This window comes from Empidonax traillii, unplaced genomic scaffold, assembly GCF_003031625.1.
Source record: "Empidonax traillii isolate 1590-97213 ecotype Southwest subspecies unplaced genomic scaffold, ASM303162v1 scaffold99:size1466351, whole genome shotgun sequence".
In the NCBI taxonomy this organism is placed as follows: domain Eukaryota; kingdom Metazoa; phylum Chordata; class Aves; order Passeriformes; family Tyrannidae; genus Empidonax; species Empidonax traillii.
In genome coordinates, this window is record NW_020955292.1 from 521,191 (window position 1) to 548,904 (window position 27,714).

A 27,714-nucleotide genomic window follows, 5' to 3' on the forward strand; every position below is an offset into this window, starting at 1 on the left:
TTTTGCTTTGCCGAATCTTAGAACGCGCAAAATGACTCATTCCCAACGGTCCTGAACTGGAGCTGGCGCTGGCTCGACCCTGCCCTGCACATCATAGTTGGCAGCAGCTGCTGCCAGGTAGGGCAGCCAGAGGGGAAATGGAAAGGTTTTCAGGAGCTATAAATTTCCCTTCTGTAAAACGCCTGTCTGACCTTTACGACCCTCTTTGTACGGCCGTTTTAATCATATAGGGGGTGATTAGCTTGCGAGCCCTGGATTCATGAGATGTCCGTGGAGAACGTGGGCACAAAGCACTGATGGGATCTGCAGGCACCACAGTGAATGTTAAACACGGGGGGATGCAGCGTCAAAGCACAGCCCGCTGTTACACACTGTCTTGGCAGGATTTGAGCTGGTAACAGAAACCTCGGTGATGGGGTCCTCAAAAATAACCATGTTGCTCTGTAGTGATATAAAATATTTTGCTCTCCAACATTCACTTTAGTGACGTTATTACTGGCTTGGCATCCGGCTGCAGAAGTACAAATCATTTTACACATTTGTGCTTCCTTCCACCTTTTCCAGTCCACCTCTGGAACACTGACATGTTTTTGGTCTGTTTCTTGTCTCAAACTTATATATCTGGACTCATTTCAAGTTAGTGAACCTGAGTTTTTAAAATCTAATTTGTTGTCCATCACCTGCACTGCCAATTTGGTTTTTGGATTCCACTCAGGACACTGTCATTGACTGTGTCTCATCCACAACTGCATTGCCTGGGAGAGATCACCTCTTAAATGAAGTGCAGTAAAGAGCTTCCTGTGCATAAACTGCTCCGTTTTCATGCTAGTCCATTTTAGTAAAATACCACATCCTGCCCTGATATTTGAAACCTTATCCTGTCTAAAGGTGTTCTTTCCTATATTTTGGACAAGTCTTACTGTCTGCCATCCAAACTAAGAGGAGAACTGCAGGCTTCTCTGCCTTTTTCTTTCTCCAGCCCACCTCCTCCTCAGCAAATGCCATTAACCCCTTCTCTTTTAACTGCCAAAATTACTAAATATCCACACTGTTTCTAATTCCATTTGGGAAATCACCATGTCTGTACATTAGTTTAGAGGTAGCAAATGAGTGCAGCAGAAGAGCTGGGTTCTCCTCCTCACAGCTCAGTTCTGTATTGGGTTCCAATCACAAGGTGTGGCTGTTCCAGGACACTGTGGAACAGCTGATCCACAAACTGGGAGAGGAGCTGGGTCATCAAAGGGTTCATCTCATATACATAAAGCTACCCTTTCCCTTCTACAACATGAACAACTCTGGGTATCCCGCATAATATCCCAAATTTGACCAGCCGGGTGAGCTGCTTGGCTACTGAGTCTGCTTTGGCTGAACCATGGACTTCTCTCAGCTGCCCAACAGGTTCAACAGTGGCATCAGTTTAGTTCTATGACTTTCAGGTTTATAATTTAGTCTTTCCAAATAAAGATTTCTTTGTTTGCCTACTGCTAGCTGTTAAAACTGTTGTTTGGGACAGATACAGTTTTCCTCATAATTTAGATGGAGGCTCAAGTTAGATTAGCTCCCTTTAAGAGGGCCCTTAAATACATATTTTTCTAGAAGCAGCCAAATAGTAAAAGATCACTGTTTTTTCCTTCCCTGTTGCTGTGTATAAAGACATCAATAAGAATATCTACCAGCAAAATGAAAGAGTAGCATAAAAATACAGCTGCACCAGAACTGTTATCAAATGTAAGGAAAAAAGCTGAAGTAGCAGATGAGGGGAGGAGCGAGAAAGGCTGTACAGTTTCAGTGATAACACCTCAGTACGCATTTCTTATGTCTCAGGTAAAAAAGAAACACCTGTTCAGAAGAACACATGGTTTGCTTTTCCTTAAATTGGTGAAGTCTTCAGAGTGAAGGTGATGATTATTCATACTTTTGATATTTATATCAAGAGCAATCATAGTACACCAGTTCTTTGTAACAGTCAAATTATATATCACGTCTTGGTCTTGAAGCTGCTCCTGATATAACCTCACTTAACTTGAAGGATCAGAAGCAGACCTGCAATTGTACAAAGCAAGGATTTATTCCTACTATTAAATTAATAGGTCATTCAAAAGCACAACAGAATAAATAGCTCTGTGATTTTCCCTAAATGGGTCTCAACTTGTTTTTGACATCTCACCATGCATTGAATTGGTTACCATCTGTTTGGCATTTTTTTATTATAAGAGTAGGGGTTTCCCTTTATTTCCTTGGCCCAAATTCTCTTCCCTCATGCTGTTGGATTGTGCTCCAAGGTGACTGTTCCCAAAATTACTTGTCACTGTACAGACTGCAGAACACCCTTCAGACTTGCCTGAGGTCTAAGACACTAAATGTAGAAGACCAATCATGCAGGTACACCACATTTTTGCCAAGGACCTGGCACTTAGATCCTCATCCCAAAATAACCTCCCCGTATTTTAATGGGCAGAGGAGCTGCCAAGTCCCCCCCAATACCATCTGGCTGAGAACTTCTGTATTTACAGCAGCATTGCTCCGAAATATCTTCATCTGTGGAGCAGCAAGACACTCGTGGCTGCTCCCAGAGTGTCAATGGGTTTGCATGTGGTGAGCAATTAATAAACAGGGTTTGTGCTCCCACAATGCTGAGAGCTAAGCAAGACCAAAGAAACTATTTCTTTGTCCTGCCTGATCTACTCATGCAGGCTGGGGTCTGCAACCCAGGCTTCCAGAGCATGGAAAAAATTAATTATCCTTTATCAACTCTATGCCTTTCTTTAACTCACCAGTATTTAAAAGATCTTGTAAAAACCGAGTTCTTCTGTTGTTTTTTTTTTGGTTTGTTTTTTTTTCCCCAGCCCTATCCCTGAGCACAGCTGGGTTACCACTTTCTGTATCAAAATAAATCAAGTCAAATAAAATCAAATACATTTGGCTGACTCAAACACTGTCATAAACCCTTGCTAATGGTAGCTCTCACCTTCACTTAATGGGACCTAAATAATCCTTAAGTCCCTGGCACATCTTGTTCCACTTTCTTTTCCCAAACTATCACAAAGTGTCCAGCCTAGATATGATGGTCATGGACATTCCAGGGGACAGAAATATTTGCACAATACATCTTTAGGAATAACAGTTATGGAAGAGGTAAATAAATTCCTTTTCAAAGATGGGAAGGCAAAGAGAAATAATAATCAGGAAACTGTACTGTCTTTCCTTCTGCAGTATTTTTAATTTCCTCCTGAGGATTTTTGGGAAAAGACCACTCTACAGTCATCTTCCTGGGATAAGCAGAAAGGAAATGAAACTTTAACTGACCTGAAAGGCTGTTTGGTGTTTCTTCCATAGACTTCCACTACAAGTTAGGCACACCTGATAATATTCTTCAAGGTCAGTTTGATTCAAATATTAAAGGTCTTTTTTGTTGGTATTAGCAATATACTAATAATTGTATTACATAATTTTTAATATATTTTTAATACTTTGCTTTTATTTTCTTTATATTTACAGAAGTAAAATCCATTAAAATAGCTCTGAATACAAACACCCTTCCTATTAGATACACAGCCATCATCTTTTATTTATAAAAATGCAAGCAGACACATGTGATGCTCTTCAGACCAAATCCCAGTTCTGAGGATTCCTCATCCCAGCACAGACTGGTCAGTACCTTCCCCTGTTTTCTGACCAAACTCCCCTAACACAGCCACATATTGAATTTCTCTGTACGCCAAAACATAATCATGATACATTTCTGGTGTGACCAAAGTGAAATGGTAACAGAATTGGGTCACTGACAATATTTCTTTATGTGCAAACTGAGCATTTAACCACATGAAAGTGAAGCTTTTTTTTATCCTAATTGTCTTCCACTTTTTTTTTTTTTTTAGCCTAAAACAAATCCCTCATTATTATAATTTATTAACTTCAAGATGCAGTGAAAAGTAAATGATACTTTATATATCTCAGCTCCAGGCTTCCTTTGTGCTATCACAGGAACACCCCTGATTCCACAGAAATTATTTTATAGAAAGCAATTTATTAAACCTCACGATCTGTCAAGACACATGAATATTGATGCGTTCACATTAACATCTCCTGGAGCAGCTGAAAACTAAATTTGTCATGACTTAATGGGAATTACATGTTGCAGAGCAACAAGTGACAGGAGCTTAATTAAAGCAAAGCTGACGAAGTATCCGAGCCACTCTAATAGGCGTTTTGTTTTAAATGTCACTAAAGAACTCCTTGCGTGTTTTCATTGATGGGGAAGGGAAGACAACCTTGAACCCTGGCTTAGGAGATAAAACCTAGAATGGAACAGGTGCAGTTTGTCAGCTGGAAACTGCATCCAACAAAATGCTGAGTTACTCTGGAATTTAGATAATCATGTAAAAAATGGCCATATCCAATTATATTTCTCCCAGATTCCAAAAGAAAATATGAACAGAGATACATTTATGGCAAAGACACCAAATTCTTTTGAGAGCACAATTAAAACTTATTATTAAAATTTAATCATATATTAGTCCCAGGATGAATGAATTCTGAATGTTTGCAGCAAGACTCTTTCCTTGCCTTAAATCAACACGATTTCTGCAGGAAAGGCACCCTTTCATTTACTACAACAGTAATTTGCTTTTTTGTGGGATGGGCATCGATGTTTCATTACCACGTGTTGAAATTCCATTTAGGAACCTGGCATTCCAATTTCTGGCTCCATCCGGTCCACAGACTATATCTGGAAACTGGAAATATAACCATCCTTGAGGGAAAGTGTCCAAAAAGAGCCCTTCTGTGTTAATAGAAGTAGAAGGCTCTTAGTTGATCCCTGGGATCAGCTGGAGGCTCAGCTGTGCCAGCCTCAACTCCCTGCCCAGTATGGGTGCCTCGCAGAGCCCTGCACACCCACAGATCTCGGGCTGGATTAATTCAGGATTTAGCTGCTGTTCAAAGATACTCACATGTCACTGTACCGTGGTGATTTGAGGGAGAACAGCTCTAGCTCTTGTTTGGAATTTTCTGGAATAAATAAGATTATATTTCGGTTGGCACTTCAGGATGTAACAACACGGCAGGCAGCCATGAGGGAAGCGTCCCTGAATCAGTTCTCCACTGCAGTAGAAAATATCTCCCTTTCTTGTTTGGTTGGGGGTTTTAAATAGTTCAATGCCCGTTGAAAACTCAATTCAGGTGGGAAGAACCTGCTCATATCAAATCCCCGCTCCAGCTGTCTCTGCTGGAGAAGCCATTGGGAAGTAGAAGGTGCCTTCCTGCAGGCCAGTGTTGGGTGGCAGGTGCACCACAGCATCCCAGGATCCTTAGGGTTGGAAAAGTCCTCCGGGATCACCGAGTCCAACTGATAACCCAGCACTGCCAAGGCCACCACTAAAGCATGGCCCAGGTGCCACATCCACGTGGATTTTGAACCCTTCCAGGGGTGGTGACTCCACCACTGCCCTGGGCAGCCCATTCCAGTGCCTGACCACCCTCCCTTCAGGGAAGAAATTTTTCCCAATATCCAATCTAAGTTTCTCTTGGCACAGCTTGAGGCCCTTTCTTCTTGTCCAGTCACCTGTTACGTGGGAGAAGAGACCAAGCCCTACCTGGCTTCACCCTCCTGTCAGATGCTTGTACAGAGTGATAAGATCCCTCTGATCCTCCTTTTCTCCAGGCTAAGCACCCACCGCTCCCAAAAATACTACAACATACTACAGAGTTCCAAGACTTGTCATCTAAAAGCAAAATAAAATCTCTTGCTCTAACCTACAGTTTAGAAAAACAAATACTGCCAGACTGAAGCATCAAAATTAAGTATAAAAATAGATTAAACAAAATATGTCTGCTAAAATTATGTCAGCTTTTTTAAAAAAAGTCCAACCAAAACAAAATAACCCACAACTTTTTACTAACTCTGGTGAATTGAGATACAGAGATAGACTTGGATTCTTCATTGTCACGACCCACCCCTAAGGAGAAGGAAGCATATATTCACATGATTGAACTTGGAATAAATTCTATATTTTTCCTTTGACTATTTATTCCAAACATTCCAGTAAACAATAATCTGTGCTCTGCAGCCTTGCAACATGGTGGGAAGTGTGAATAGGGTAAAAAAGAACAACAATAGCACTTTGTGCACATTATAAATAAACCATCAGATGAGGCAATGGCAGCTTTAATGTCGAAGGACTCTTCCAGGTAAGACTAAAAGAAATTTAGATTTGATTGCCTGTCTATTTTTTAATCTGGAATCACGATTTTGATGCTTTACAGATTTGAGATGTTCTTGCTCTGAGTGGGTGTGTTCATTCCTGTCTTGAAGAACTCAGCAATGACAGCCTACACGTTACTTTATTTAATTCCTCTAGAATTAGTTCTATACTGTTTGCTTGGAGGCCAAGAAATATTTTACAGTGACTGTTGTGGCATTCAGATTTTTAAACAGCTTTTCCATGTTAAGAATTATGATGAATAAGTGATTAAGAGATTACACTGACAAACAAGAAAGCAGCATAAGGTTCATAAAGGAAGTGAATGACACTTTCTGGCTGCTCTGGAGGTCACTGCCTGGTCAAATTGCTTTTTTTGGAGTGCTGTTCACCATCCCTCACAGTGATTGGCCTGGCTCACATGGTTTCCTTACACTTTTAAATTTCCTTTACTACCTGGAAAGAAAAGGCTACAAACCCAGTATATTCTTCCTCAAAAATAAAGCACGGTGGGACGTTGCTGCAAAGATGCAACTCTCTGGGTCTGCCAAGGAATTGCATTTAGCCATTTTTAGCCAAAGGCTGGATACCAAAATACAAGTCTTGAAAGGAACAGAAACTCCATGTGAAAGAGTTTCTGTGGAATAAACATTTCCTGCAAAAAAACGGGGGTTAGGCCACTTTTCTTTTTTTATTTCCCCCCCACTGTTTTTAAAGTACTGCAGGTGGGCTTCTATTTTAAAAATTTTAATAAAAGGTGGTTTTATGCCACAGTTTCAAATTCATCTATAATGGAATGAATTACATAAATCCTAAAGCAGAATATTTTTCTACTTTCTGCTATCCATTCCTTGGAGCAATGGATCTTTTGCGTTGCTTCTCAGAAATTTTGAAGTGGATCAGATGCAGCATTAACAAACTGGGCTGGTGGATGAGAACAGCTACGAGCAATTACTCCTTTGGAAACAAGGGGAGAGGGGCAGACCTGTTGGGGCACAGGACACATTACATCTTCACCCTTTTAAGCGTGAAGCAGAAAGTGCTCAGCTTTTCATACCAGTTATCAGAAAAAGCCTGATAGCCAACCTCAAAATGACAAAAAACAGCAACCAAAAAGTCTCTGCTAAGTAATTGTTCTTTGCTCACAGCATTTCTGAAGCAGAACAGCAGCTACCTCTTAAAACCCTCCAGAAAGCAGCAGTAAAAGCAGCGGAGGAGGTTGGGTTCTACACCAACCCAATCCATCAGGAATAGGTGTTGGGAAACAAAGGTGATTTAGAACACAAGATGCTGGAATAAAAGATTTGCACACAGGCTGCAGTGTTTGTTGTGCCTCTGTCCTCTCTATATTCCCCTGGCTTTCCTTCTGATGCCTTTCAGGACCCCACCCTCAAAAGGTGATACATCATCTAGTTCCTGGAATAAGAGGTCCTGTTTTTCTCTGGAAAAGGGTTCTTTAAATCCTCCTGTTTTTCTGGAATTCTTCAGCTCCCAGCTGAGCCAGAGGCAGAGCCAGGCAGTGCTGGCAGTGCTGTTCAACAGCTGTGTAGAGTCTGCAAAACGACAGCTATTCTAGAACCAATCTTGCCACTTTATCTGTAGCCTCTCGGGGCAAAAAATACTATTCAGCATTCAAAAATATCCCATAACCAGGCTGAGACAAGGTGTTCATAAATGATGAAGGTCCCGTCTCACCAGCCTGTTGTTGACTGCCCAGCTCTGGAATGAGAGAAGGACACACAGCTGCCACAGCACGATTCAGGAGTACCAACACATCACAAAATGGCAACTGCTAAATAACATTTTCCTTTGCATCACTATCAAGTCGTTTGTAAAGGGCTATTTCTGCCCAAGCTGCATATAAATTGCACGTTGTTAGTGGATTGATGCTCTCTGGCTTCATCTGCACAGTGCTTCGTGCCAAAAACCACGAGACTGCAGGACCTCAGTCGTAAAGAAGAAAATAATCAATAAGCCTGGGCAGCTTGTGACGCTCAGTGACAGATTCTCACTGCCTGTATGGCTGTATTTTAATTTAGACAAAAATAGTCAACACCGCACTTGCATGCAAAAAGAAGTCATCTGCTTCTTATCTAATGTGTAATTCAATAATTCCTATAATTGATCTTCATTGACAGTTTTTGCAAGCTCACTCACCCACACTGCACATATTGTGCTTCCTGACATAATTCCCAACATAGGCGATGATATTTCAACAGAGGAAGCTTGTTAAATCAGGTCAAACAAAATAAAGAATCAGAATGTGCTGCAAGTCCTTGCAGCTGCCTGTCTTTCTACCATTCCCTGCCCTTCCAAAAAACAAAAACCAAAAAGAAACAATCCCAACTGTTGGCATTTTTGCAACGGGCTAAAAATACAAACCCTGGCTTTGTTAATTGTTGATAGGCTTCCGAACTGAAATACATCATCATTATCTCCCTAGATGCTGGACTATTACTGTTGATCAGACATAACTGCCAGTCTTTTATTGCTTCCACAAGGTTTAATTTTCCCTGCAAGTGCCATATATATTCTAATGACCTGCTGAATTAAAAGGATTCTAAATCGGTTCCCAATTGATGAGATGGTGTTTCTGAGATCAGCCAATAAAGGGCATTTTCTCACATAGACAAAGGAACACAAAAATTGTGGAGGTGATAATGGGTCTTCAGGTGTCTGAAAGAGTGATACCCAATTTCAGAGAAACACATACAATAGATGCATTTTCCATTTACAGTGATTGTAAATAAAGAGGAACATAATGTTTCTGTTTTATAAACACAATCACTTGCCTGCTCAGCGTTCTCCAACTATATCAAACTACTGTTATTCTTCGAAGAACCGAGATACAGGAAGAATTTAACAGACTAACAACTAACAGATACAATTAATGGAAGCATGTTAGAACACTAGACACGAAAGGCTGGAGGATCATTTCCAGAGCACATGCTGGCACAGGAGAACCCCATTTTAATTTTCTATAAATACAACTCCAGCTTTTAAAACAAAACATTGTTGGAAGCACAGAGCAAGGCACTTTTCCAAATATGTAGATTCCTTTATTCCCAGATTCTTTTTCCAGCTCTAAGCCCTCATTCTCTAGCAGTTAAGAAATGATTTCCATAAATCACCTCCTTCACCCAGAAGCCTTTTCCCCCATCGGCTGGGGGAGGGCTCTCAGTTTGACTCCCGGCCCTGCTGCTGAATGATTTTCCAATTTCTGGTGGCTTTAGCACTTCAGGTTAGTTATGCTGCACATTACTGAGCTGGTAAGTCATCAGGAGAAAAAGGGAAGCAACCAAGGGTGACGCATGTGCAGACACAATAAAAATCAAAGTAACTGCTCTTACCACAGCAAGTTCCAGGGAGGCTCCTGCAAAGGGCAGGGGTGTTGGTGTGCCCTGCAGAGCAACACAGTGTTTCCTGAGCTCTGCAGATGTAGCATGTTATGTGGAAACATCTTTTTTCTCCCACTGAGTAAGTTCTGAAACATTAAGCAAACAAAAACACTTGAAGGGCAAACCCATAAATATTTCAGTTAGTTGTACGTAGGTTACTCCTTCGGAGTCAAACACTGGAATAAAACAGACACAGGTGTATCTTACATGTCAGACACGGAACAACACAAAACTGATCCAGGGGATAGCAAGGATTCCAAGCTATGGGCCAGACTGTGGCACAGGAAGCCATGCAGCCTCTTTGTAGAGGATATGCCATAATGGAATGTTTGGAAGGCAGTTGTGTCCTCACCTTTTGGCCTTTGCTGAAATTTCTTCCCTGAAATGTAAATTTGGGGAAGCAATATTCACCTATGGGATGTCCTTAAATCAAAACAGCAAGGGAAAATATAAAAGTTAAATAAATTCTTTACATCTGACACTGACCTAAAAGAGGCAAAAAAAACCCCCAACTCTGTTTATTTTAACTAAGATATACTTTTAATAGTAAAGTGTTGCTGAAAGAATCCAGATACCCAAACATGTGGGAAGCTAACCCACAGCACTGAAATCACACATGTAAGGTGACTTCTGATGACTCTTCCCTTCCTGCCTAACAAGGCTGATTTCATGTGATTCCAAAGATTGTGTCAGGCAAAAGTCTGGAAGTTTTATAAAATAACCTGATCTAAGAGAGAGGGGAGAATCACAGAGCAAAGGGCATTCAGCCAAACCCAGCTCTGCTGGAGAGCCTGAGTTGCTGTGGAGCTTTATCACAAAGGCCATCAAGTCAGCAAAATATGCACTCGATCTCTACATCCCCTACAACAGCATGTCAAGTGCTCATCGATCCCAGTGACTTATATTTGGCTTCATTTTTGGCACGGCTCTCTGTCTGTCCTGTTGCAGGTCACGCTGCCTTCCCACCCCCCATGGGAGAAGTTCGCTGTGAACTCACACCCAGGCTGCGCTAAATGTTCATAAATGTCATTTCTGAGGTGACTGAGCTCACCAGGCCCCTGCAGGCACCGAATGCTGAACAGCAAAATGGAAAAATGGGAAACAAGAATAGAAGACGCTTTGTTAAGGTAACGCTCGTATCTGAATTTCACCCCCATACAGATCGTGTGTGGGTGAATATTAGATTGAAGCAGTTAACTGAATGCTGAATATTTTAGTGACAAATATGGTCTATGCACTTCCTAAAGTGTCTAGAAGTATGCAAAGCAATAACATGGGAAAGGCAGGATAGAAAGAGAAAGGAAACTTTTAATCTTAAGGTTTATTTTTAGGTGATACATTGAATGAAGGTTTGGCTTTTCCATAGAACACCCACACCCATGTAGCAGAGCAAAGATTCTGATGAATGTGATACCCAGAGTATCACAGCTTTCTTCATGGCTGGTTTTTTTCATATAATGTAGTTAGTTAATTAGATCTCCTCTGATCAATCACTGAATTACCGCTTCAAAAGGCATTATGATACGATGAGAGTGCCTCGCAGCAGTTAAACACTTTGATTTTTCTGTCCTAACACATTTACAGCTGGTGCCAACTAGGCCCTCCCAGCAGGAATAAAGAAATACTTTTTTAAATTACAAGCACAATTTATCTCACAATTTAAAAGCTGACCAATAAATTTACTGTAATATGGATTCATTCTCCCCATTGCTCCTTTCTGGTACTTAAGAACAATCTCTTTCATGTTTTCCATGTGCCTCATGTTTTGATCTCAAGTTCTCTGGAGCTGTGACCTTCTTTCTTGCTCATGTTCTATTCAGTTCTTTTATACCATCACCATCCCACATCTGTGACTTCAGCTGTGTCACAGCAGCTCCTTCCTTGATCCTCGGGAGTCCCTCTCAAACCAAAGCAGTGCAGTCACTACACAAAGATATCGACAGCAACTCTTTTGTGTTATAAAAAAAAAAAATGAAAATAAATAAATAAAAAAGCTCTCAAAGGTTTGCTTCTGTTAGTGATGAAAGTCCCCAAATGAGGAGAAAAGAGGCACTGGTTTTCTGAGCAGTGTAAGTGATGGAAAATAATTCACTTTATAATCCTAAAGAAATACATTTGCCTCATGAAAGAGAGCTGAGCTGTTCTGCTGTTGCCTTTCCAGCAGGATAGTGCAGTTTGCAGGTAATTAAACAACAAAAACCGATACCCATAATTCAACTGTATGTCTTAGCTATTATTTGGCAATTCTTTTTCTCTTGGAAACTCTTATACATAATATGTGCTTAAAATGGAAATTACTCATAGCAAGTTTTATTTCATTGTGAATTGTTCTCCTACAGCAATATGTAACCACATTTGTAAAAACCCAAATCTTCTACTGCCAACTGAAGCTGTCCTGCACTCTTACAAAGGCTGCTATTTTGAATTTGGATGTGCTACCTGCTACGTGGGCAGCAGACCCCAGAGAGATGACACACCAGTCTGGCAGCTCTCCACTCTGTGAAGTGGAAGGGTTCTGACAAATTGAAGGGGATTTAGAAAGCAGCAACTAGAATGAGAAGACATAGGATTTCCATTTTTCTGGAGAGATTAAGACTTGGGTGTTTTTATAACAAGGTTGATTACCGCTCTCAAATTGAACGCCACTACTCAGGGAAACATATTATCATCTGGAAACTCACTTCCCAGTACTTGCAGGTCTCCCCATGGCCAGGCCACAAGAGGAAAGAGATTTTCAGGTGCCCTGCAGAGCCAAGATGAGAAGGGGTTCCTGCTCTGGACCACCCTGCAGAGCCCAGGGAGGCTGAATGTGGTCCCTGCCCTGTGGTATTCACAGACACCACTTCACCTTCCAAAAGAAAGGAATGGGCATCTTGAATAGAAGTCACTTGGACTTCTCTGACTTAAATATTCAGAAGTTTTGTTGCTTCTTTTTTAGTGTTGGTTTCTCTCTGAACACCTGTTACAACTGTTCTTCATGAGCTTGTATTTAGTAAATACTACGAAGCAACGTAATATTTAATCTACATTAAGAAGCAATAGCTGGCTTTTCCAGCTGAAACTGATATGTGGAAGGTGAAAAGCAGGAATGTTTCCCAGTATGATCCTGTTACCAGAACACTGATAGACATCTCACCTGCCTGCCCACAGCATCTGGATACCAAAAAGATCAGCAGCTGACTTTGGGCTTAGGCTGAACGTGTGTAAGGTGGCAACGCTCTTTCTAATAACTCAGCTGTTAAAAAGAAATGGAAGAAATCACATCTGAAAGCGTGAAAAAGGGGAAGGATGCTGGGGAATAGCACTGACTACCTCAAGCTGATGCAGGGCCCTTCATCCATGCAGAATGAGCTGCAGCTCACCAGGAGCAACTTAATTACTTCTGTTGAGTGGTTTCCCACCCACATGTTTATCGAAGTTCGTGCTCCTGAAAAGTGCTGAGGAAACAGCTCAGGGGATGAAAGGGAATTACTCTCATAGGCAATGGGTGCTGCAAAAGCTCCTTGTGAAAGCTCCTGTGCTGCACATATCCAGGGTGCCTCCACCTGGGCAGGATTGCCTGGCTCCTGAGAATGTGACAGTTCAGGTTCTGGGACTTTTTGCAGTGCTTGGGATTAGTAAGTAAGGGGATTCCTTTGCACTGGTTGAAAGGGTAAGTTTTGTTTGGGCAAAATACCCCAAACTAAAAATCCCTTAAAGCTGCACATTCCTTCACCTTAAGGCAAGAAACTAGCAAGGGATGGAAAGGAAACTCTGTTAGACACACATCCTCTCTGAAATGTTTAAATGATTGAACGGGAGCAAGAGGTTCTTGTATCAGATTATCAATCTCTTGCAGTGTCCAGTCCTCCATAAATCTTGCTCTCAAAGGACAAATCCTTCCTGCCACAGCCACACACAGCAGTGACCACAGCACAGCCAGGGCAAGGTTTTTGAAGCTCATGAGCCCTGCAGATGGAACACAGAAATGTTCTCGAAATCCAGCAAGGTTGGCAGGAGCATCACCTAAACATGGGCAGGAACAACCTCATCTTCAGCTGTGAGCATCCATTAGTCACATATTCCCTAATGAGGGACAACAACTGAGCAGATCCTGCAAGGACACGAAGCTGCTGGTGTTTGCACCAGGGAGTTAGCAGGCCCTAAGGATAAGTAATTACACAAATAAATATATAGCTAATAAAAAAACCCTATTATCCTGTACTTTTTACTTTAAAATTTCTTGTTCCCAAGAAGTGAATCAGGTCTCTCTTCATATAATTTATAGAACACCAGTTTCCATAACAACGTAATTGCTCAATGAAGCAAAAATACCTGGCAGAGTTGCCATTATCATGAAATAATTGACCACAACAGTGAGTGAAAGAGGCTGCATTAAACCCCACATTGCTATGTGTCAACATGTTCAATTACAATGCAATAATGCCAGATCAAAGAGCAGCATTCCTAACATGAGTCATTACAAATCACAGCATAGCCCGAAGAAGCAGAGCCAGATAATAGCCAACAAATATTTTTCCCCACAACAAAGCACAAAGTCGTGTCCAATCATTTAATGGCTGCAGAACTGCACGGCCAACACCACGACAGGCAATTTTAAGATCTCAGGGTTTGCTGTAAAGAAACACAAGCAAGAACATCTCTCTCACTTGGTATCTTCATATGAGCAAAGGCACAGGCTACTTTATATTTCTCAAAAGGGGTGTTTGTTCCACAAAGGCTTGTCAAGCACTGTCATGTGGTAAGATCCAAGAGGGAGTAGCTCACACCCACTGCTGAAAACACCTACTTCATTGAAAAACACAGCCCTAGTGTAGATGTAGATCTACATCTGCCCATGGAGCCATTACATCCTTGCTCTTGGTAAGTACAGGTACAAAGCAGCCCATGTGTCAGGTGAGAGCCAGATGTGAACCAAAGTTAAATTGCTGCTGTGGTACCCCAAACAGATCAAGCTGACCTGAAATATCGGCCACGCAGCTCCTCCAGCTCCACAATAGTTCTGCTTGTTCCCAGCACTGACAGCTTTGTTCTGGAGAGGCTGTTTCAGCATGCTTCCAGACTTTACACCTCAAAAAGGCTACAAGCTATGGTACAAAGCATTCACATCTCTAACTCATAGGTGTCTCAGCATTATACTTCTGTGTTCCATATAACAAGTCCAAATTGTTTCCCTGTTCTTTTCCCTTTGCATCCCTTGTTCCTTACACAGGGGCAGGGTGAGCACAGCATGGTGTTGGCTCTGTCCTTGAGCACTGACTCCATAAGTCACCTTGGTGGGTGAGTGCTCTTTCATCTGCTCTGATGTATTATTGATAACCCTGGAAAAAAAACCAGACTTGTCAGGAACTCTGTGGGGATATTGAGAAAAATCAGGATGTTTTTTTATTTTACTAGATGTTGCTTGACTAACACACTCATAACAGCTTTCTTCTCCCTTCTGTTTAAGGAGAAATTTCTGTTCTTTCCTCCCTTATCAACTTTTGCAAATACATCTTCACATCCTGTATTTCCTCTACCCAGCAGCAGGGAAGAGCCTGGCCCACACATACCAGGTAGCTTTGGACATTACAGAAGCAAGGAGGAAGAAAGGTCACACATGAGCCTTATCTCTGGCCTTGCAGTTCTGGCCTGATTTGAAAGCAAGACACATATGGCCTTTAATTATTCACGAGGGTAACAGCAAACTCTGAGGCTGCCCGCACCTCTCGCTGCCCATCTCGCAGCAGCAGGAGGCTGTGGCACACAGACACCTCAGCACACAGGTCCCAAACAAGCAGAAAAATCTGAAACATTTGTCAGAAATAATGTGCAGTAAAGCAAAGAGAAAAATAAGGCAATTAATCATTCAAAAAAAAGGGGGGGATGGGGGGAAGGGGGGAGGAAGAGAGAGAGAGAGAATGGCAAAAGAAACCTGATAGCTTGTGCTGCCTCTCCTGGAAGTCTGTCAGCCCACTGACAGGAAGATTAAGGATGCTGATGGGAATTCCTTTCTCACCACAGGCAGCTTTAAAAGCACAGGACAATAATCTACTTTTACAGGTCTGGCTGTGGCTTTCCCACAACACGTCTTTTTCCTCCTTTACTCTAAATAAAAAAGGATGATCCCTTGCAGCTCAGCTTGTTTCCTGAGTGCTGCCTTCACAGCTGTGCTGAAGGTATTGATTGAAGCACTTGAGCATTTATTGGATTTGCGACTTTTCTGATGTGTTAAAAATGTTTTGACCTGCTTAACTCATACAGTCCTACATGCTCCAGCATTTGTTGGTGTAACCACTAAAGGTCCAGACCCTCTGCCACACTTTTTTTATGAAGAGACCAAGCAGTGAAATCCCTGGAAGGCAGAATACAGATTTCAAAGCATTGGATTTAACAATATACTTGACACTGGGCTCGAAGAGCCTGCACAGCTTAGAATTCACCTCTCCTTGACCCTCTGGGAAGGACAATACACACTGCCGTGGCCACAGCTTAAGCTGGATTGCTGGTTTCAGTGTCTTGCTCTTTTAGGAACCTGTTTAGCAGAGTGAATTGCACTGGTAGGTGGCTTTGAATGGCTTCTTGAGTTGAGTTCTCCAACCATCCCCATGGCTCATTTACTGAAGGGGGTAATCGTGGGATGAGGAAATGCAAGAAGGGGAAATTACTTGGGGACAAAGTCAGTGCTGTCCTTCTGCCCCATAGGGACGGAATTTTTTGCTATTGCTTTTTCTATACAGACTTCTAAGTTTTTCATCTGGGCAAAAAAAAGAATGATTAACCCTCTTACACCACTCTCTTATACCTATGCTTTATTTTCACCCTTGATTCCCAGTTCCACAGAGAAGGCCTTTGTATGTCCCAGAGAAGGTGACATTTTTGTGTTCTGTGATGACATCACTCGCTCTCAGTTCTCTGTGTGCTTGAGTCAGCCTGGCCTTTTTGCATTTTCAGAGAGGGTCATCCCTGTGGTGATTTCCAGGCTGAAGGATAATTTGTGCTGTACACACAGGAACATTCTGTGTTGCAAGAGCATCAGTTCTTGAAATGTTTGATTTAAATCTCCAGAAGAACCACTCACTACTGCAGTTCTCAGTACCTGAGGAGTGATGTCTCACATCAGGCTTCAACGGTGCAATTAAAAACCAACAGCCTCCTGTTTGACTTTTTCCATGTAACTAATTATTCTGGGCTGAGCTCTCCAAAGGACTTAGCAAGGGGAAAAAGAGCAGAAATGAGAGTCGAGTGTCCACTTCTGGGCAGCAACTGTCCCAGCTCTCAGCTGAAATAAATTCTAGGATCCTAATAGATAATGCCACCATATGACTGTAAATAAACTGTATTGTTATATTCTTAATACTTTTTCATGGATATTCGAATGGGATAACACACACAAAATAAAATACTCGTAAAATAACAGACAAAGGAGTTTTAAAAAATAGTTACCTAATATATTTCTGAAAAGTCAAATCAATAACTAAATTCACGGGACAATGGAAATTTTCTACTATTTTTTTTTTAGTGAAAGTCAATAACATGTGTTGTAAACAAAGCTTTAATCCAAGGTTACTCCAGATACACAGTAATGTTTTGCAATCAATAGGCCCCAAAAGAGTATTAAGCTTGCATAGATGCCTGACTAAGATGGTGACATATTTACAAAACATACCACTGATTTATATGTGTTTTTTTCCTCTCCATCCAAGCAATAGCTTTTCCTCATCCCTATCCTAACAGCTGCAGCTATGGGTTTTGCTTCAGGCCTTGTTTGGGAGATTAAAACCATCTCAGTATAATCTCTCTTTGTTTTATACACTGAAGGAAGCATTAGAGATGAAAATTGATGCCACAATGGATTTCATTAATCACACCAGGAGGCTTGCTTTGCTGTAGTAGGCACTTCCAGCAGAAGGTGCTCACAATCAGCTTAGATATTAAACGCCCTCCTGTGTTTAAATAGCGATGATCAAATCTGTGAAAGCGCAGCTCCCATGTCAGGGCAGGGGTTCTTTCAAAAGAGCCAGTGCTGTTCCAACCAGCTCACCTTATGGTGCAATGGGAGCATCAGTTCATTGCAAGGACAAAAGGACTAGAAAAATCAGTGCCTGGGGGAATTGCTATGAGATAAAGGAAGCGTCGCCTCTGGGTCACCAGCGCAAAAGAAATCACAATGGTCATAATGGCCAACAGTTAACACCATGGGACCATGGGACCGGTGCTGGCAGCTTGGCACGAGGTACCAGGTGTCTGCCTGGCCCTCGGGGAGCAGGAGCTCACGTTACAAAAAGCCAAGTGTTAACTGACCCCGTGTCAACTGACGCTGCCAAGAAAAGGGCCGAGAACAGACAGGTCCGGCTGGCTGGGCTGTTGGGGCGTATCCCCGCGGAAGGCCAAGTCCCAGTGGCAGATGGCCAGAGGGAAGTTTGCATTCCCACAATTCACGTTCTAACTGTTAGGAATAATCAGCAGCTCTCCAGGGCCCTGGGTCTGACGCGAGACAGGAGCAAGCCCTGCTAGAAAACTGCATCAGTCACCAACTGTCCCAGCCAAAAGTATCCTTGCACTGATGTGTTGGGGCTGTTGCATACAGATGAATGTGGTCTGAGTATTCTGTAGAAGAAAGGAAAGCAAGCCCCATGGAAACAGGGTCTACAGAGAAAAGCTGTAACACTCATAGTTCCTTTCTGCAGAATCTGGGAATCAAAAGCACAGGTTTCCTTAAAATTTTTTTTTCCCAATCACTATTAACGTACTGCTTGAAATTAGAGCATAATTAGAAATTGAGGGAATGGGGTCTCAGCAAACACGGCAATATACAGTTTTATGCTGCCTTATTCTGCCTCAGCCTCCCTCCTGTGGTGAGACAGAAAGTGATGCTGGGATCTAAGGGGATAGAGAGTCAACAAAACCAAAACTGAAAACCCAACAAGTCCTGCCCCCAATAGACAGAACAGTGCCAGGAGCAGAGCTGACTACAACTCCCGGCGTTCACTAAGGGTACCTTAGGACAAGTGCTCTCCGGGAACATCCCAAACAATCTGAAATTGCAAGCGAGCCCCGGTGGCTGTTGGAAGCTGTAGTCAGCTCTCCCGGGCGAACCACTGAGCAGAAAGATCTCGAGAGCCGCTCTGGTACCCAAAAGATCCCCTCTAGGGCTCAGGGTAGCGAGCAGGCAGAACGCCCCGTGCCCCTTTCCGGAGGGGTGCCAAACTCCGCTTTTGGGCTTTCCCAATGTTTTGGGGGGATTTTCGGCCCGGGGCTGCGGCAGGAGCAGCGAGACCTGCGGGCGGCAGGCGGCTCCCGGAGGAGCCGGGCAGCGACCCGCGGGGTGCCGGTGCCGCTGCGGTGCCCGGCGGCGATGGCGGTGCCGCTGGAGGTGCCGGTGCCGCTGCGGAGCCGGCGGCGGGGCCCGGCGGGGAGGGGCGGGGGCCGGGGGCGGCGGCGCTCCCCGCCCAGCCGCCGCAGCCGCGGGCCGGGCGCGGGGGGCGCAGCGGAGCGGCGGCGGCGCGCAGGGCCATGTCGGCGCCGTGCCTGCGCCTGCCCGCCGCCGGGTCAGCACCGGCGGAGGCGGACAGCGCCGGCGGCATGGAGCCGCCCGGGGCCGCCGCCCTGGAGCTGGCCCTGGAGGAGGAGCTGGCGCTGCTGGCCGCCGCCGGGGAGCCGCCGGAGCCGCCGCCCGCCGCCGCCGCCCGCGACCCCGAGCTGCTCTCGCTGATCCGGCAGAAGGAGAAGGACCTGGTGCTGGCGGCGCGGCTGGGGAAGGCGCTGCTGGAGCGCAACCAGGACATGAGCCGGCAGTACGAGAGGATGCACAAGGAGCTCACCGACAAGCTGGAGGTGAGGCCCCGCCGCCCGGCCCCGGCCCCGGCCCGCGGGCGGACCCCGCAGAGCGCGGCCCCTTCCCCGGCCACGGGCCCTGCCGGGCAGCCCACGGGACTCCCCGTGGCCGTGACGGGCAAGGAAGGGCCTGAGCGATCCCTCCGAGGCCTGGGGGAGGCAAAGCTGCTGCTTTCTCCCCCGTTCCCCGCCGGTTCCGAGCTGGGGCCGGGCTGCAGCGCCGTGCTCGGGAGGCTCCCTGGGGGCCCTTTCGCCCCAGGAGCCAGGTACCACCTGGGGGAGGAGATGTGCGCGGTGCTCTGCTCATCTCGTCACAGAAATACCTCGGAAGTTAAATCTGCGCAGCAGGTACCGAGCTACAGAGCATATGTGACCCTTATGCTTAAGCTGTTGCAGCTCAGGCATTAGGCATGGCAGGAGATAAGCCCTAATGATACATCTCTGTTAGCTGCTTCCTCCGGAAAATACCTTCAGGTATCCGGAGAGAACCGCTTGCCAGGGACTCAGTGGATTGAGCTCTTCATTGATTTTTAAGGACAAAATAGAGCTGTTACAAAGAAAAAGGCTTGTGCAGGAAGCTTCTTGTGGAACAACTCTCTTGCACAGCTGTGTGAGAGGCACTATTATTACCGGCACTCTTTTTCACAGAGGTGCTCTTGAAATAGTGTTTATTCCAGTAAGTAATACTGCTTAGAAGGCTGAGAAGAGCCTCTCTCACCTTTCTGGGGAGAGTTTGAACACTGCTGGATGAACACTCAAATTTCAAGTCACAGCCCTAGACCAGTTCTTTCTGCACGGTCCTGCATATTCCTGTATTCCTTCCTCACAGGCTTAACATTTCTCAAGTTCAAGAGGATTTGTGAAGTTACTATATGGCCTTTGTTCTCCTGACAAAATTCCTCTCTATTATTAAACTTGTCACTTTACCCCTCTAGCTGGTCCCTTCCTCTTTGCAGGGAAATCTCTCTGCGTTTATTATTCCGACCAAAGAATAGTGAAGGTGACATTTGCTCAAGTTATTGTTTAGTGGCTCATTTTATCAGAATAGAATTTCCCAGAGTATTAAAACTTGCCAGGATGAGTGTTTTCAGGTTGGTCTTTAAGCAAGAACAGACGTATGTGGCGTTGTGCTGACGTGGTTTTCCTTATGAGTTGGAGTAGGATCGTTTCTGTCATTAAAGGAAAAACGCCCAAGTTTGGGTACTCACTGAGCAGCCTGTCAGGGAATTCAGGAGCCTCAAATAGCACTCACTGTTTTGCAAAATGTGAAGATAAAAAGGAGAGGGGGGGAAACTATGACTTTATATAGCACTTTAAATAACATCCCCCAAATGTTTACCTCTGCTCTCGCAGGCCCGTTCAGAAGGTGAATGAAGGGATTGTAAACACAACCAACTGTTTATGTCTTTTCATCCCATTACTGTCGCCCTAACTTCCCAGTGGAATAACAGATTGCTATTTCCCAGGCTACCCATCTGATAGAGTTAGTGTTATCTACTTAAGGGTCTTTTTTTTTTTTTCCGCTGGGTTTGGCAAATTTAACCCAGTGCTACTTCACACACAAAAAAAATCAAATTTAAACATTAATCTTCTACAACACAAGCCTAGTAATCCCAGCCTCTGCAGATTAAATGTTGGCCTCCTCCTGTTGCCACTGAAGTGAATAAAATTTCACAATAAGCTTCCCGATTCCAGAGGAGCGGGGAGGAAGGACCCGCAGCTGTTACCTCCTTTTCTTTGCTGAGAACTTTCTGATGATGACCAGGTGCAAAGTCTCAGATGAGATTCTTGGTGACAACCTGATATAATGATGTTTAGGCAGCATTTAGGAGAGATTTTCTCCCAGTTCACAGTTGGTTACAAGAGCTCAGTGAAGCCTATTTCACAACAGCCAAGGTGCTGCCCTGCTCCTCAGGTGCTTGGCCTCAAGATTAAATATGTTCTAGTTTTGTGGGTTCATTACTGAGGTACAGCATTCCTGCTACACACCTACTCTAGCAAACCTTTCACTTCACAACCTGGATTTAAGTTCATTTCTAATCATGGAATTGAAGTCCTCTAATAAATTCTGGTATGTGATCCTAGTCAGTTTTATCCTCTGCAAGGGATTAAACCAGTTAATACCGCTGTTCCTCTGACACACAGAAGCCTGCTGTGTCCAAGCATTTTACAGTATGAACCCTCTCTATCAGCTGGGAAACACCCCCTTGCTTTCATCTCTTTAAATGAGGACCAGCCCAGCTCAGTTAAGTAGAAGAGAAGCTGTTTTCAGAAAAAAACATCTTCTAGAAAGCAGTTCTGTGTAAAAATCAATGAGCAGCTGGTGAATGGAAAGACACTCAGGAAACAAGAAACTCCCCCACTGAGGACAGCAGTTTGCCCTATCAGCACTACGTGCACAAAACCTCTGTCCAGATCTGCAGCTGTGAAGGTGCTGGGGTGAGGGCAGGCGAGGGGAGGCGGCTGCTGAGAGAGGCAGGAGGGACCAGTCAGCATGTCTAGTCTGGTTTATCCTCCTCTTTGCAACAGCCTCTTTACACCCCTCTGCACCCACAGTTCTGCTTTCTCCATCACAAGAGAATAAACTTGATATTCTTCACGTCCCCCTAATTCCAGCCTTTGTGAGGGCCGCTTATTGGAGCCAAGTGTAGTGTGGGTTTTCTTTTACAGTGAAGGACTAAAGTGCCTTTTAAATGATTGACAAGGCTGATCAGTGGCTTCTAAATCACATTTGAGTGTGTCTGGGGCACTTCAGCTGCAGTGCTGCTCCTCAGCAGGCTGAAGTTCTATTTTCCATTTAGAGAAGGCCCTGGATCTTTCTGAACGTTGCCTAGCAGTGAAGGAGGCAGAGCTAAAAAAGAGAGAATTTTCAGTGTGCCACTGAAAATGAAATTGTGGCTGCTCTAGCCACACTTGGGCTACAAACAAGAGTTCTTTGCAAAGGTTGTCATGGGCCTGGTGCTGGGATCTCATGCCTACCTATTGCATTAAAATATTTATAACACTGCTTAGCTCTCTTATTTGCTAAGGTGCTCACTCCTCTAGTGTCTGAAACACGGGGTAATACTCTGCTGTGGGCCACTCTTTTTAATCAGCCTCACATTTGAGGGTTTTTCATGAAAGTCCGGAATTTGCAGAAGGATTTGGAAGGACACCAGCAAGGTGCTGTTACACTGAGCTGAAAGGAACATAGGAAAGGATTTGGAGATAAGGTCAAGAAATAGAAAACACGGCAAAGCAAAAGAGGTGGAGGATCAGTGATGCAAAGGCCAGAGGGCTGCTGGGGAACTGGAGGGCTTTGACATTCAGACCTGCTGGGGAAGGTGACAGAGACCCTGCCAGGGAGGCTGTGTGTCATCAGCAGTAGGCACCCAGGGGAAACAGCCCCCTCATAGCCTGTGTTTCTAACAAGCAATAAAAAGCCGTTTCACATAAATGCAGCACAATTTTCTTTTCCGCCTAGCAGGTTTATTTTCCCCTCCTCTCAGAAGTGCCATGGGAATTGTTCACCAGGGAATCGTAGCCTGGGAAAAATGGGCGAGTGCTGCCAGTGTTGGGCCCAGTGGGTTTCTGTTCTTTGCTAAAACACATTCCTAAAAGACTGGTGAAGCCGAGAGAGAGTAGGAGGAGATTATTCTGGGGGTCGGAAGACAACCAACAAGGAGAAGACTCCTGCTCTTCAGGTTTCCCTGCTAATCCTGGGACTTGGCCATGTCCCCAGTCTGTGATTGTTCTGCAAGTAAGAGTGTGCTTCAGTCACCAGGGGAAATTCAAGCTCAGTTTTGGAGCAGGGATTCTTTCAAACGGGCACATCATAAATCTGCTCTGACCTGATTTGCCGCTCTGTTTCAGTCAAGCCCTCATTTAACTGAGCCTGTAAAACATGCAAAAGTTTCAGATTCAGATTTGTGCTGTCCCTCACTTCCCAACCAATCCTGAGCAGAGCAGAATCTCCAGAACTGAGAGTGGTTTCTAAGAAACCTGAGCCCAGAACTTGCACACGCATAATGTCTACAGCAACCAGTTCATTGCATCCACTGCCATTCCAGAGAGGACTGCATCAAACAATGGAGTTACTGTGCACTATCAAACTCTCAGACAACTAATTAGGTCAGCAATAGAAGGAGCAAATGGATAGATGATTCAACTGTTGTTCATAAGACCCATATGACAAGAAGGATGCCTCATCTACATTCCTCATCAACAGTAAGGATACAGTTCGTGTAGTTTTGACTATAAAGGCAACTCTTAAAGAATTATTCTACTGGCCACTGAAATATTGCTTTGGAGTTAAGCTGGGCTCTGCTAAATCAATTGCTCTGCCTGACCTATATATTCTGCCTATTGACATGCAGCCTACTTTACTCTTTTGGCAGTTATTTCAGTAAAAATTCAATGTGCTGATCTCCAGCGGCCAAGGACAGGCCAATTGCTGGAAATGGAAAACGACTTCAGTGCCAGTGACCTGCCCTGATGTGGGCTTGCAGTCTCCATGGCACTGTCACGCTCCAGTACCATTCCCTTTCCCGCACAATGTTTCAGCCCTAAGCACAGACAAGGAAAAGGAGCCACTGTTAACTTTCTTTTTGCTCCCGTCCTGACCTCTTCTCTCCCGTTATTTAGCACCTGGAACAAGAGAAGCACGAGCTGCGGAGGCGATTTGAGAACAAGGAAGGAGAATGGGAAGGAAGGGTGTCGGAGCTGGAGAGTGACGTGAAGCAGCTGCAGGACGAGCTGGAGAAGCAGCAGGTTCACCTGCGCGAAGCCGACCGCGAGAAGACACGGGCGGTCAAGGAACTCTCCGAACAGAACCAAAGACTCCTGGACCAGCTCAGCAGGGTGAGTCCCCCACGGCACAGCCAGGGCAGGCACCCGCCACCCTGGGCACACCAAAGCAGCTCTGCTGTAAAACCACCTTTTGGGCAAGTGAGTGGGGAAGTTCCCACTTTAAGGAGAACAAATGGTTCTGCCTCTGGTCGTATTGCCCAGGTGTCCCAGTGAGACACCTGCCTTTAAACTGATTTTACACCTTTAAGGAGTGATGCGTTTCTTTGGTAAAAGTTATGTTTCTGGACTGAATGGTCATTTACTGCACAGATGTCTCTCACCTGTTTTTCGTGTCTTAAAACTGATTTAGAAAATCTGTTTCTAATTTACTAATAGGCTGAACAAATGTAGGAAAAGGCTGGTCTGTGCCAGTGACGTGAAAGGCTTTTCACTGGCCTCCCGTTTTTGAGCTACAGTGGCTGTAATGTCAAATGGAACATACCATGTCATTCTAGGATGGTGTGTCACTACAGATAACTTTGCCGTGGTTAGATATGTGAGAACCTACTGAAATTCCTTGGAATGGCATGTTTCATCAAAGAGCTTAACTTGCCTGTGAATGAAAGAGGATTTCTTGCGAGGCTGCCACAAATCAGCCTAATTGACTGAATACTTACAGCATGAGTTTCTTTCTGACAGCAAAAGACTTAACAGTTTCTGCCTCCTTCCCCCAGAAGTTACCCTGTCTTCCAGAATTAAGAGCCTTGGTTTTTTGTCCCCACTGGACAGTTAGTACAAACCATAATTTTAATGCTTGAGAACACAATTACTCCAGCAGATGAAAGCATTTTCTTCTTACCAGTTGATTATTCCCAAAATAGCAGAGAACAAAAACACACACCACAGATTCATGGTGAAGAGGCCCATCTAATGTTCTAAGAACATCTTTCAGACTAGATTCTGCCCTAGGTGAGTCTCTGGGGCTGACACAGGGATTTTGCCTGGGATTTTCACCCCAGACCAGGAGACTCTGAATGGGCCAAGTGTACAGGTCTTCACTCAATCTGTGTGTGCAGTTTTCCTGTGCCTCTGCAGGTGAGAAGAGCAAGTTTTGGGTATGACACTCTGTACTGATGCTTGAAGAGATAATTCCTAATTCTGCTGTAGATTTTCTTGTCAAAGACTAAAAAGGCCACTTAGTGCAATTTGATATTTTTAACTGGCTTTAAAAAAAAAAATACAAAATTACTTCAACTTCCTTAAGTCAGGAACATACTAAGTTTATCCATTTTCTTAAAGCAATATCTCCCAAGGGCAGCAGATGAGCTAGAGAATATATTTCACATACAACATGGATGAGAGATTCCACCCAAGCTTACACAAGTCACGTTGTCAGGTTTCTTATGTGGGGATAAGAACTTATCTCCCATCAGATTTGGTGACCCTCCATAATTTTCTGTGTATGGATGATGTCTGTCACTGACTGGGAAATGTAAGACTTGTTACGGTTCTAGCAAAAGTATAAACTGAAAGAACAGACTAGAAGGTAGGAGAGGAGAACCAGACAGCTTGCTTTGGGCTTTAAACCACGTGGGATTATCCTCACATGACACTTGCGCTGCAGGAGCCGCTCACAGCCAGATGCTCAGAGAGACACTCAGCTAAGCCTTGTCACAGGAGCCACCAAGTCAAGTCTACCAGCCTGTAATATCCAAGCATGGCTTTTGTTCCCTTAACTCCCTATTACTGCCAGAAATAGCCTTCATCGACCCACTCCAGAACTGCCACATCCGAAAATGCTGCCCTTCCCTCTCCAGCCCAGCCCTGCTCCCAGCCTGGAGGACTGTAATTCCCCAGTGCAGATGAAGCAGAATGATGCCAAGGCACAATTCCATGCTCACTGAGTTTGCCAAAACTTGCCAGAAACTCAAATACAGCAATGGATATTAGAACTGGTATAAACAGTCTTCCTAAAGTCAGGAGAATCTGGGCAAATTAAAAGAGAGTGGGGAATGATCTGTTGTTGTTCACAGGGATTTAACTGAGGCTTTTTAAAATCTCAGCTTTATATTAGCACTTGATTACTGGCTGCTTAGTATTCCACATTTGCTGCTCCATAGTGCAATTGCAGTCTCATGTGTCTGGTCTCTTATTTTGAAGAGGTTATGCATGTAATCCCTGAGGCAGTGGGAGTGCTTAAATCCTGCACCCACATAGTTCTGGCTTCTGTGCCACTCAGGCTTTCAATTAATGAGAAGGACAAACAGAGCTGCATGGATGTGCCTGTGGATGTGCATTATGCCTACAGCCATATTGCCATGGGCTGGAATCCTGTTTAGGATCCTGGACTGAGCACTGAAAGAGGAAAGGTCCTACAGAGAAGTGCTGTTACAGCTTCTGTGACCTTTGAGGTGTTGCTGGTGTCCTCCTTGCATTCCTGGTTCTTCATTTTGCACCTGCCTTTTGTGTCGTGGTGGGTTCTCTGGGAGGAGGGGGTTAGGAGAAGTCTGGGATAAGGCAGTGAAAGCCTCACTCAGAGCCTCAACTCTGCCCCATCCAGCACTGTTACACCCTGCTTCACTCACAGGACAGAAAGACAGGCTGCTCTCTAGTACAAGTCATTCTACACTAGTAGGTACGAGCTCTTTAAATTTGAATTTCCACAGTTTTTAGCAATTAACACCCCATGGCCCCATTTCACAGCAGGTGATCATCTCCTTCCTGGAGAAGGTATTCCCTTGGCATAGGCTCTGTAATGTCAAATGACAGTCTCAGCCTCAGGAGCTGCCAGCCCACATGGTCCTGTTTGCTCCTTCTCGAGCCCCTGGGCTTCAGCCTCTTTTACCTCAAAGCAGGGCAGCAGCCACCACCCTACCCCTCCTCCTCCCTGCTCTGATGACATTCTTTAACCAACTAATTAGGCTTTAGGACTTTTTTTTTTAACCCTGCCTTCCCCAGAGATGAAAAGCCAACACAAGCACATGCTTTGTCTGAACGTGGCACAAATGCAAACCAACCATGCCCACCCCCCCACATACAGATAGCAAGGGGACCTGGAGAGCTCTATCTTGCAATGAATGCATGGGACTGAAAAAAATCCATCCTCAGTTTCAGCAAAGACTGATAAAGAAAACTCAAGGATAGGGATTTTAAGTCCGTTCCAATCTCTAAAAAATAGCCTTTTGCCTCTGCCAAGAGGCTAAAATAAGGTCCTTGAAATGATTTGAGGTCTTCCGATGAGGTGATGATATAGGAGAACTTTAAATATCTAATAATAGTAAGTAGGCTATAAGGAACTTTGCCTCCTCTTGAAATACAGCCTTTGGTTCTCTGCTTTTAGCAGAACAAAGATATTTCCTGAGGTTATAACAGCATTAAACCATGGGGAAAATTTGGTGAGCTGGACTGGGAGTGCAGAGTGAAAGAAACAACTGAGACGCCAAAGATCAAGTTTAAGATCTCCAAAGTAACCTTATTTTTTTAATTTGCTAAGTGATGATTAAAATCCCTTTTGCACATTGCTTTGATTTCCC

The 27,714-nt window shown here is 44.2% G+C and overlaps 1 protein-coding gene and 1 long non-coding RNA gene across 5 annotated transcripts in view; one reads left to right on the forward strand and one right to left on the reverse strand.

The window, feature by feature from the left end:
* Positions 1-1,855: 1,855 nt before the first annotated feature.
* On the reverse strand, positions 1,856-9,648 carry LOC114056609. Its single transcript, XR_003571049.1, has 3 exons — positions 9,551-9,648; positions 2,775-2,879; positions 1,856-2,043 (listed from the first exon to the last, which is right to left on the reverse strand). It is a non-coding gene; the product is annotated as an uncharacterized LOC114056609 (long non-coding RNA).
* A 9,445-nt stretch (positions 9,649-19,093) lies between these two features.
* The window catches only part of BICDL1 (BICD family like cargo adaptor 1), a 49,289-nt gene continuing 40,668 nt past the window's right edge, over positions 19,094-27,714 (forward strand). For 3 of the 4 annotated variants that reach the window (XR_003571046.1, XR_003571047.1, XM_027881927.1), the window contains exons 1-2: positions 19,094-19,414; positions 24,038-24,253. Coding sequence is in view for 2 of the 4 variants with exons in the window: in XM_027881927.1 (XP_027737728.1) it covers positions 19,094-19,414; positions 24,038-24,253 (537 nt within the window). In the remaining 2 variants the exon portion in view is untranslated. Of the gene's footprint in view, positions 19,415-23,474; positions 23,621-24,037; positions 24,254-27,714 lie in introns of those variants that run through there. The other variant, XM_027881928.1, reaches the window with a different exon arrangement.